The 12,755-nt window shown below is 34.9% G+C and overlaps 1 protein-coding gene across 6 annotated transcripts in view; it reads right to left on the bottom strand.

Annotated features, from left to right (window-relative positions):
- Positions 1–12,755, bottom strand: part of LOC112049111 (disco-interacting protein 2) — a 121,471-nt gene that overhangs the window by 47,519 nt on the left and 61,197 nt on the right. The window contains exon 3 of one of the 6 annotated variants that reach the window (XM_024086889.2): positions 9,967–10,047. The exons of the other annotated variants lie outside the window; for them this stretch is intronic. Within the exon in view, the coding sequence (XP_023942657.1) occupies positions 9,967–10,047 (81 nt within the window). The remainder of the gene's footprint in view (positions 1–9,966; positions 10,048–12,755) is intronic. 6 annotated transcript variants of the gene reach the window in all.

Raw genomic sequence — 12,755 nt, 5'->3', positions numbered from 1 at the left:
CTTTCAAGACGGTGCCAAGCCAGTGGCGTATTAATTAAAGCCGTCTCTCAAAGAACCACGGTAAAGAACCGTCTGAAAATCTTTAAACTTTATGATTCAAACGGCTTGAGTTAATGCATCACTCCAAAGTAATCAGAAGATAGCACATACAATATTATTTATCACTCATTAGTTTATTGTTGTGATTTTGAAGACGGTTAAATATTTTTGTTAAAATAATTTTATTTTTCTGTTTTTATGTGTCCTAGCATTGTAAACGAAAGCGCCACAGTACGGGCAATTTCATTATTTTAATTTTAACACAAAACTACTGAACCGATTTTCATGAAAATTAAACAGGATCAATCTGGAAGTATATTCTTTCAGAAAAAAAAAGAATTTCCAAAATTAGTTAAGAAATTACGAAGTTATGATGTAACAAACACCTCCACCTTTTTTATGTCAGTTAAAAAATAGTTTTACGTAGCATAACGTTTGACATTTATTTATTTATTTAGACACAAATACACAGCACAAAACTATTGGCGACACATGCAGCGGAAATGTTGCGTGTACAAGCCGTTTATTTTCTCTTGCACGCACATGTGTATGTAACTTTTTTTAAAACAATATTTCTTATGTGTAGTTGTGTAAAATATTACGAACATTCAAGTTACTTACAATCTAATCAGAAGCTTTGTCTAGTAGTTGATAAAAAACATTAACTTTAGAAGAATTGTTTTGCATAATAATAAGATACTCGTAGATTTTATTGTATTATTGTTCTAATTAATTATCTATAGCTTTATATTATAAAACATAGTCCTTTGCCACATTTGTCTTTCTGTCGGTTCTCGAAAACTAATGATTTTCATGCTGTTTTCAATTTAATAACATTTTATCGATCAGTGATTAATTGATCACTATCCATGAGGATGATGTTTTATAATATAATTCGGCAAGCTTGATTAAATCGGTTGAAATAGGATAACTATTGGAATTTTCGGAATAAATCAAGCTGCTTGGGAGCTTTCATCGTAAAGGCTGCATATTCCTTCAAAATATTACAACAAAATTATGCATGGTGGTATGTTATAGATGTATAAAAAAATCCGCGACAGCCAATATGTCTATTTAATGAATAGCTAACGATGGCTTATACCTATAATAAAAGTTTACGCCGTTCTCGTAGTTGATAATATAATATTTTCTTGTTGTCAGAGCTCAAATGTTTATCCCAATAAAAAAGAATTTCTATTAAGGTATAAAATTTCTCCATTTAATTTAGCTATAGAGGGCTTCAGTGTGAAAAGCTTTTTCCGCGCCATGACCGCTAAGAGGCTTACGAATCTTGAAAACACAAATTCAATATTTTTTTACAAACAGACTTTTTTAGTAAAGTGATTTATCGCAACACCTTCAACTTAATAATCTCATCGTTAAAATAACACACAATTTAGATACAAAAATTTATTTTTATGTTTTCAAAAACAAAATGAAGAACTATTACAATTTTTACCATTAAGAGTTTGATATTTAAGAAATCTTGATATATTTAATTCTACTTAGACTTAGATCATGGTAACTTATAGTTTCGGAATGCAGTAATAAAAGAATTATTTAAGAAGTCAAAAGTATGTATTTAAGAAGTGGAATAAAAACATAAAAAGTGTATAAAACAATATTAAATAAAAACTGTTCCGTCACCTGCCGGTTTAATTAACGGAATTTTACACGTACATTAATCACCGGGGATTTTTCCCAGTGTAATGAAGGCAAGAGCGTAAACACGCAGGAATATTCCTACCTACCAATCAGATTATTGAGAGATAACGTGATAAAACACGTCAACTGTAATAATCTGATAGACCTGGTTTACGCCTGCACGTCTCCGTCACGGGGAACGGTAGAGCTGTATGCCACACATCCAATTATATGTCGACAAGTAAGTACGAGAACCGACATCAAATATATACCCTCATCTGTCATTTATTAAGGACTAGCGGACGCCCGCGACTTCGTCCGCGTGAAAATCGATGTAAACTTTCAACGCCTATTCACACACTTCAGAACCGATTTTGAAAAATCTTTCACCGATAAAAAGCTAAGTTATTTGCAAATGTCACAGGCAATTTTTTTGCTCCGTGTTCTATCGGGAACAGGTGAAACCGCGGGGCGTCTTATAGCTTCATTTTTGCGTCTTTTAGAAATTAATATTATTTCCGAAACTATACGACTAATTAACAACCTTTATTTTGATAAGGATTTAAGTTAAGTTGAGTACATAATGACGTAAACCTTAGTATATGATTTAAATAATTTATTAAAGTACAAAAGGTACTATATCTGCTAAAATATAGAAAATAGATACAGGCTGTCGCGACATTTTTTGTTGAAAATAATGTGTTCTGCAAAGTTGTAGTACATTATTTTATTCTAACATCAATAGCTTTTGCAGCGCACGCCATGTAAAACAAAACCTTTGTACGCCTTGGGTTACATTATTGGAGTTTCAAGAAGGATCCCTAATTTTTTTGAAAATATATTATAGCCTATAGACTTCCTCGATGAATGGGTTATATCACTGAAAGTATTTTTCAAATCGGATCAGTAGTACCTGAGATTAGAGCGTTCAATCAAACAAACAAACAAACAAACTCTTCAGCTTTATATAAGCTTTAGCTTTATATATAGAAAATAAAAATATTCACACTGACACTTTGCCAGGTTAAATTGAGGCCTGTTAATATTAAATGCTTAAATTTTTATGAAATTTATTTAATCAATTAATAAAAAAAGTGCACTAGTTCAGATAATATATCTAACTAATATAGCATAGATGTTGTTAGTAATTCTTAGCTCACGGTATTTCATATTCACTATTTACTTAATACTAAGTGATCAAAATTGAGATTATAGTTATAAAATGTCATTCAGTGGCAAATGAAACCCTTCTTGAATATCTTATAGTGGATATTGCCCAGTTCACATTGTATATCTCGACAAAGGGCTTTATGGAGTACGAAAGTCGTGGTTGTTATTGATTTGATAGTAATTATATAGTGGCTAACTATTTTATTTCATTTTTATTTTATATAGTGGCTAACATATGTCAAAAAGTTAGTGAATAGGGCGGCAGAACGCTCTCGATCACTTCAACCAATTGACATGTCAAAAAAACAACACATTACATTACACAGAGTTCTGATATTCATTTTATAAAACACTAGCGGACCCGGTCAAGCTTCGCTTTGACTTATGTGCACTTCTTCCCTATCCCTATCCCTATCCCTACCCTACTCCTACCCTACCCCAACACTACCCTAAAAAAATGAACTTTCCGTAAGAACCATCCTCGAACTTCAAGGAGTATTCTAAAAAAAAATTAGGGTAATCGGTTCAACCGTTCTCCAGATTTGCGCTTAGAAAGATTCAAGTTTCATTTTTAACACGCATAAATTAGTTTCACTTACGAGTATAACTAACTGTGTATGTAAGAAAATCTTGGAATCTAAATTTGACCCACTTGCCGGTCGTCGATTAGGATGAAATTTTGCACACGCTCTGAGTTCTGATGACAATACGTGATGCTAAAAGCGTGTTTTTTAGTTTTTTAAACTAAAAAACACGCTTTTAGCATCACACTTTATTATTATTATATATATAGATAGTTAGAAATTTGTATTCAATTGAAATGTCTATATTAGAAATGTCCCACGGCACTCGAGACTAAGCGTTAAATCCGGGCAATATACACCGATCAGCGGCTTAGCCGAGTGCATCCTTCGCCGAAGCAACGTATTGAAACCCGACCACTGCAGTGTACCTGAAATCTGTCTGTAGGCAGACCAGCACGTCTGTTGTTACACAGGTAAATACCAGTAAATCTATGCCATTGTTCGTAAAACACATCAAACACTTATGCATTTAAACCGTTTCACCCTACCTAATATTTCATATTAATTAATAGAAAATGCCTGTACAGTGTACATAACCTAAATTTCACCGTAATACAGAAAAAAATCATAAAAAAGTTGAACCGACTTCAAAATCCGAAAATAAACTAAAAAGCAAAAATAACATCGTACGTGCTACCTCCTGATCACTTTGAAGTCGGTCCCAATACTGTGATGCATTAACTCAAGCCGATAAAATCATAAAGGTTTAGGATTTTCAGACAGTTCTTTCCCGTGGTTCTTTCAGAAACGGCTACGATAAATGGGCTATCTAACACTGAAAGAATTTTTCAAATCGGAATAGTAGTTCCTGAGCTAATCTCAGCAAACAATGTAACAAACAAACTCTTTAGCTTTATAATATTAATTTATAATAACAATTTTAATTTCTAAAGTATTATCATATTTCTTTGTGAATTTAATTGCTAGTGAATTATAACACATCTGTCAGAAGTTATAAAGAATATTATCTGGATTATACTCAATAATCCTTTTAACAATATAAGATAATAATGAATATTGTTTAAGCAAGGACTTCGTCGTTGTATTCATCAATATGATCTATAGTGTGTGTGCTAACTAGCCAATCTACATATTGACTAAGGTATGGAGTTTGTAAAGAAAAGTTCGTGCCTGAGTCTCGCCTTAAACACTAAAACCATCAAACTACCTATCCTAAAAAAAACCTCTCCGCTAAAACCTCTCAGCTAAAAAAAGATTTAGCCAAATCGGTTCAGCCGCTCACGAGATTTGCGCTTATCAACATATTTTATAAATTAATTTTTATATTATAGATATTACAGACTGACATCTTTTATAAAGAACGTATATTGAAGAACAATTCAATACACAATCCAATCCTTAGCAAGCATACAACAATAGCAAGTTTTGGATTTAACTAAGAACTGAAACTACAAACTACAAACGTTGCAAGTCAACAAGCGAATGATCCTAGCAGCTAAAGGGATTAGAAATGCTCGACAGACAAATCTGTAGAGCGAAATCCAATAACCAATAGCTGGAAATGGAATATCGAGCATATATACATATGCAAACGAATATAGTAAGTACACTTTGCCTGCAGGATATACGTTGTCAGTTCGAAATTTCAATAAAGTTTTGTTCTTTTACAGTAACTGCCTTGTTACTCCAGTGTTTCACAAACCCGCATGAAAGCAGCGTGCTAAGCTATATATCCTCTTCTATAAGAAGGAAGGCCTACCCCAGTAGTGGGCCGTTAAAAAGGGATGATAATGATGATGATTCGATCGAATCAGAAATGAGAAGATCCGCAGAAGAACCAAAATCACTGACATAGCTCAACGAGTTGCGAAGCTGAAGTGGCAATGGGCGGGGCACATAGTTCTAAGAGCCGATGAACGTTGGGGTCCCATAGTGCTGGAATGGCAACCCCGCACTAGAAAGCGCAGTGTTGGTCGACCCCCCACCAGGTGGACTGACGACATCAAGCGAGTCGCAGGGATTCGCTGGATGGGTGGCTCAATATCGTGATGTTTGGAAGTCCCTACAAAAGGCCTATGTCTTCATTGGACGTCCATCGGCTGATATGATGATGATAATGATGATAAGGTGGATTTACTACTCTACTGCTAAAATTATCGTGATAAACGTCAGATACACTCTACAAATCGATATAGATCACAAAATTTAAAAAATGGAGCTTCTCATTAATACGAAATCCATATTTTTTACTGTTAAGCAGTTTAGTAGTTCAACCTAATATTGAACACTAGCTACCGTCCGCGTCTTCGTCCGCGTGGAATAATTACGTTGGGCTAATGTTAACTTTAATCGGCGACTTCGTTTATATAGGTGAGTAAATATCGGCGCCGGAACGCATCGTGTGGCATACAGTGGCGTGCATAAGGTTGTCGATCAGGGTATGCACTAGTAATAAAATAAAGAAAACTGGAAAAATCTGTATTTAATAAGCACTGGGAAGTAAACTTTTAGGGTATGCAGTACTTTAATGCATGTATGAAGTGCACGCCACTGGTGGCATATCATTGATATTTATATGCAGGCCGCCGCAGCGATACCGCTCCGGTGCCGCGTTGCTACCGCACTGCACCGTGTGACTTCTCCCTAACATTGAAAGAATTTTTCAAATCACACCAGTAGTTTCTGAGGTAAACGCGTTCAAGCAAACAAACCAACAAACAAACTCTAGCTTTATAACATTAGTATAGATAACAAGACACGTGGCAACAATGTCAGCAATGTTTAAAATATTAACGAGCAGTTCATACAGACATTCCGTAAGGATACAATCACAAGCACTTATATCAATTTAACATTTAAGAAACTATGTCAGTTGCTAGCAGGCACGGGCATCTTCCTATGTTATGAAATAGACTATATAAAACGTTATCAACTTGTTCTAGTATTACACATGAGGTACACTTTTATAGGTATTCTAATATATAAATGCGAAAGGTCATTCATCACAAAATCTCGAAAACCGCGAGACATACAAAGATGAAATTTATAATTGGTAGGTGTCCACTAAGAACGGATTTTGCAATAGGACTGGATGAATTCCGAACTCGTCATTCATCCGCCCTTAGACGTCCCTACGTCTAAGGGCGGATGAAGTTGTGAGCGCCCGCTAGTACTTCTATATATATACTAATATTATAAAGCTGAAGAGTTTGTTTGTTTGTTTGAACGCGCTAATCTCAACAACAATATACATATATTACTTGGGAATGCATTGTTGTATTTGAACGCTTATTTAACGCCCGTTAAAAAAACTCTCGTGCGAATGAGGGCTTAGCTAGTTTAATATTAATAGAAGTTTACATGACGTGTTTAAGGCTAATATGTGACAGCCTGCCCCTAGCCACACAATATCATGTTTCGCACGGATAATAATAAAATTTATAAACCGATAATTATTAGCTTTGGTTACATGTGTCATTTACTGCTTTATTTATTATTTACTAGCGGACGTCCGCAACTTCGTCCACGTGAAACTCGATGTAAACGTTCAACTACCCCTACCCTACCCTACCCCTACCCTACACCTACCCAACGCAACGCATTTTGCCTTCCTTTTTATATTATACATTTAGAAATTATTTACACGTCACGTTTTATTTAAGACTAGCGGGCCCGGTGAAGTTTTGTTTTGACTTATGTATACTTCTTCTACCCTCTGGGGTAGGAAAAAAGAGCGGAGGCGTTTCCATATTAAAAAATAAATAATAAAAGGAACATTTATCGTGTCATGACTGTAATCTTAATATTTAAATACGAAAGGTATCATCACGATATTTCGAAAACCGGTTGATGTACAAAGCTGAAATTTGGGGTTGTTTATAGATAGAGGTTTTCTAAGAACGGATTTACGGGACGGCCGGATTAGGGAGGCCTAAGGGCGGATGAAGTCACGGGCCTCCGCTAGTAGGACATAGGCTATCGTGAACTTTTTGTAAATAACGATGTGTTCTGCAGAGTCGTATAATCATACAGGCCCTCGCTATAAGATACGATTATGAACATATTTCATACTTTATATAAGGATTACATACATAAGGATTACGTGTTTATAAAAAAGTCATTTATATACATGTTATAAAATAAAGTCCTATGCTGCGTCTCTTTCGCGATAAACTCGAAAATTACTGAATGAATTTTCATGCGGTTTTCGCCAATAGTTGGGCGATTGTTACGAGAAAGTTTAGGTATATAATTTGTCAAGGTTTTGTGTAAATTGTTCGAATTATGGCTTTGTTACTTGAATGTGTCAGAATTCTTACAGTTTAAAGGGTCAAAGGTTTCCATGCGGGCGACGTCTGTGTTTAATAAAATGTAAGTTAAAGTTTGTTTTCAAGTTCAGGCGCAATACTTTGTTGAGAATTCTCGATGCTTCAATTTAGCTTTTGAGTCACCGTATTGGGGTCGAATGGCCCAGAACTGGCTTTCGAGTTAAACGCACTACCACGGATTTACAATCATATATTCACAGAATACAAAATGTAGGTAAGTTTAAGCCCTGTTGCTTGAAACTTAAGACATAATTTCGGTTGTGGTTTTCTTGAATAATAATCAGGAATTATGTCTCGTATTTATAAGCAATTTATTTAAATATTAGATATAGAAATTAACAACATAAGAATTCCTCATATAATTCTGTTTTTTTTTAAATATGTTATATACGAGTATGCAAAAATTGATCCTAGACCTTGTATTGTTTTTTCGAAATTTTACGCAAATAAAAATGTGATTTTGTTTACTCTTCATCAACACTTGTTCAAATAAAATCTATACATATTATTACAATTTTATTTTTACTCAAAAATTTTGTTAAATTGCTTATATTTACTAATTTTATAGAAGCACAGTTTCACAGATTGTAGGAGAGGGGTAATATTGAACCGATTTTGATATTTGATCTCCGTATTCCCACAGGAACGGGAGTCTGCTAGTAGGTTCTTGAATACACATCTACAGGTATGGTCTAAGATTCGGCATATACCGTCATCTGTTATTTATTAATGATAAGAGATAACTGATAGATAAAATTTACAGTGACACATTGCAAATAGGTTGCCTTGGTAAATTAGATAGGGGTACTGCAGGGTAGGGGTATGGTAGGGAAGAAGTGTTCATAGGTCAAAGCGAAGCGTGACCAGCTCCGCTAGTCCCAAATAAATAACAGATGAGGCTATATATTTCGTATGCCGAATCTCGTACTAGTTGTCTAAGTACTCGAGACATTTCAAAACATAATGTAATAGGTAGAGAATTTGAATAATTCGCACCAGCTTTGTATTCTCAAGGCTGTCTAGCTTAAATACCTAATTAAACGATTTCTTGTGCAAAGCTTTCATGTAATAAGCTTTAAAAAGGTAATAGAGAACCAGTATTGCTTGCAAATAAAAATGTTCTTCGGGTTTATTAAACGTATGGCAATTTTATTTCACTGGCCTTAATTAAATAAAACTTATGTTTATATAATGATAAAGCGCTTTAAAATAGATTTATTTGTTTGGCTGGTGGGAGGCTTCGGCCGTGGCTAGTTATCACCCTACCGACAAAGACGTACCGCCAAGCGACTTAGCGTTCCGGTACGATGTCGTGTAGAAACCGAAAAGGGGTGTGGATTTTCATCCTCCTCATAACAAGTTAGCCCGCTTCCATCTTAGACTGCATCATCACTCACCATCAGGTGAGATTGTAGTCAAGAGCTAACTTGTAAAAAATAAAAAAAAAACAACACGTTTTTTGTTAATATTATTGCCTTGTGATATTTTTATTCGTAATAAGAAATTAAAACGTTGGCGCAAATACAAAAAAAGAAACCAGTCTACCGAAACGATAGTACGCGTAATTATTAAGAACTAAAATGCTTATTAGTTAAAGATCTTTACAGGCGAGCGTAATAGGCGTATAGGAAAGAAAGAACAAAATGCAAATAGATTCACTCATTTAATACATACACTTAATTAATAGAAAGTCGGAAATGATCAATTAAGTATTAGTAAATAAGACAAGAGCTCCATATTCCACAGACAGACCCCAATAGTGCTAACATACGACCTATGACATATCTCTTGAAGACAAAATGACATATTGCCGACCGATGATCAATTGAGCTGAACCGGAAATATCGCTTTCTTTTTCGTTCTTTCGGATGAAGAAGAGTGCAATATATCCGGTTCGTCATTTTGTATCCACACGATAGTATATCGCTTAGTTTTAAATAAGTTTGTAAAATGGTGGTAAACCTGGCTGAGATTGTTGTGGGCTCTTCTCGGACCAAGGCGCGTTTGGAACCCTCGTAACTTTAGTTTTAAGTTTTCGACTATTATTACCACCATTAAATTAAAATAAACTATGACATAATCTTGACCTTTCAAAAGTGCTTGTAAACTAAGCCTAATTGAAATAAATGAATTTTTGACTTTTGACTTTGATATGTCGCAGGTCGCACGTTAGGCATATATATGATATCACACAAGTACCACTATATCCACGGGCATGGGTTCTTTATGTTATGACTCACCCGAATGGTACCGACTCTCGTTGCGCGTGAGTCGCCTGTTGGTCCGGCCCGGTGGTGAACGAAGCGCCGCGGCCGACCTCGCTGCGACGCGGCGAACAACCACACACACACGTATACATACACAGTACTTGTACCAACCGCCGTCACCAATTTGACATATGGAATGCACTTCGCGGAACGGGTGCTAATTTTTTTTTAATATCTAGATTATTTTGACCTGGCGCTTCAACAGACTCGCACGGCGTCATTGATAATTTAAAGCAAGCTTCTCCACTACTTTCTCCATGTGGAAGAAGTAGTTTTGGCTTAAACATCAAAATGTCACGCTGCTCCAACGTACGCGGGTAAGGGGTATAATGTTTGCCTCTGTACAGATCATGTTACTGATAAAAAAAATCGGTTGTCTGTAAAGACAATTTACTGACGATAGTTTGTAGATAACGTCAGAAAATACTGATGGTTGTATTTTTCGAAAGAAAATTTTAATTAACGTATTTAAAACAAGAAATAAATAATAAACTGTTCGATTTTCTAGAATACTGTTTAATAATCTTTATAGACCAGAATATACTTTATTTCTTGTAAAAAAAGTTGGCAACCCTAGAGCGACATACTTTATTTTTTGTAAAAAAAAGTTAGCAACCCTAGAGCGAGGGACCGACGCATGACGTCATCTTTTTTTCGAGTGTGCAGGCTCCATCGAATTATAAGACGTGTCACGTCAATAAATAAACGACAGTGGCGTAACTACAGGGTGGCAGGGCTGGCAAAATGTTACAGTCCCAGGACTCGAAGGGACCCCAAGCCCGCGAGGCTGGGAGCTCAGAAGTGAGGAGCAAATTCCGCACGATACCGAATGAAAAAAAACGTAAAGTCTGCGGTAGTCTCACGGAATCCAAAAACGAAATCACGCATTAGGAAAACGAATACGGTAAACGAGTATGCGACCGCCTTAAAGTGTTGACGTGCCAGGTCAAAATAAACTCGATGTAGGTACAGTCTTGATAAAAACGGATTTATTATTCGTACTAAGTTGTAAACCACACTAAATTAAGTGTATAAAATATACGTTCAGTTTTATAATTTATAAAACTTATATTTGTTAAAATCATGTACCCAATTACAAATATTTATTATAAGATGTTAATAGGAAACACGCAACCACATTTCATCGGCGAACAATCAATATCACGTCAAAATAATAAGTTTTCAAAAAGAAAAAAAAATATATGGCTCGGGGGACACCCGTCAGGAACTAAGTTCGTCTTATTCAAAATCACTACATGGTATAAAATAAAACAAAGTCGCTTTCTCTGTCCTTATATCCCTATGTAAGCTTAAATCTTTAAAACTACCCAACGGATTTTGATGCGGTTGTTTTAATAGATAGTGATTGAAGAGGAAGATTTATATGTATAATAACATCCATTAACTAGTGGAGAAATACTGGTATTTTAGAGGTTTCTAATGTGATGTCGTAAATAATTATTTTTTTCCGCTTACATTGTAACATTGAATCCTAAGAGATTTATCAAAATAATGTACTAAGTATTGTACACATTGAAAATGCCTACAGATAACTCCGCGATGGTATATGTCTATCTCTTATGGATATCCCACAATACAATTTTTTTGTCATTTACTTTTTACGACAAATAATGGCTAATTTTAGAAGCGATTTTAACCAATACAGAACTAATCCTTATCCAATTAAATACCTTAAATACGTTATTGATATATTATAGATTATGATTTAAATGAATGTTTTCGAAAATATTACAAATTTAAAAATTGCAAGACGTAGCGTTTGCGGCAGTACCGGCCGCCCGGGGCACTGAGAGCGTGCCTATAAATAGCGCGTTAGTATCAGAATTGCACCCGTGCGAAGCCTGGGCGGGTCGCTAGTAAAATATAAATAGTGAATTATAAGTGAATTAAGCCGGCTACATACACTCGTTTTAAGTATCCGTTTTCCGTATTCGGAAAACCGAATGCATGAAATCAATATAAAATATATTAAATGACGCACATTTTAGTTTTTTTTCCGAACGGAACAAATTCCTCACTTACGTGACTTGCGACAATATACATTCCGAATGAAGAAAAACAAAGTGTGCGGTAGTCTCACGAAATTCCAAATCGAAATGACGCGTAGGAAAACGAATACGGTGTATTCCGCCCTTAAAATGATAACCATAACAAAAAAGCAATGCTTTTCGAGCCTAACCTTACTCTAACGTACAGACGATTTATTAGTTTGTACGTTAGAAACTAACGTACATAGATTACGTTAGTTTCCTTCGAGAAAATACATAAAACCTCTTAACAAGTTTGGTTACCCTGGTACTTTTTCATGAAAAAAAAACCGTGTAATAGTGATTTAAATACAACCTACATAGAAATAATCCTTCTACTTCAACCTTCTAATATTGTCTGCTATCCTAGTACTCTGGCTGAAACGTGTGGTTCCCGTCCGAGTAAGGAATACGGGGAATAAAATATATCCTAGTATAGCTTCCCAACAGTGAAAGAATTTTTCTAATCGGTTTAGTAGATTTAGAGTCTATTGAATTCAAACAAACAAACTAACAATAGTTTTTTCCTCTTAATTAATAAATAAATATATATTTAATTAATAATGATTAGTATAGTTTAATACAAAATATATAACTAACATATAAAAACTTTGAGGACCATCCTCATTTCTTAAATATAAAATTAAAAAGTTACTTTTAATGCCATAGCTAAAGATCTTAATCGAGCAAGTGAGATGAATAAAGGCTTTATTA

The sequence above is a fragment of the Bicyclus anynana genome, chromosome Z, assembly GCF_947172395.1.
Source record: "Bicyclus anynana chromosome Z, ilBicAnyn1.1, whole genome shotgun sequence".
In the NCBI taxonomy this organism is placed as follows: Eukaryota; Metazoa; Arthropoda; class Insecta; order Lepidoptera; family Nymphalidae; genus Bicyclus; species Bicyclus anynana.
Note: the sequence above shows the minus strand (reverse complement) of the source record. Positions and strands in the feature narration are given on the sequence as shown.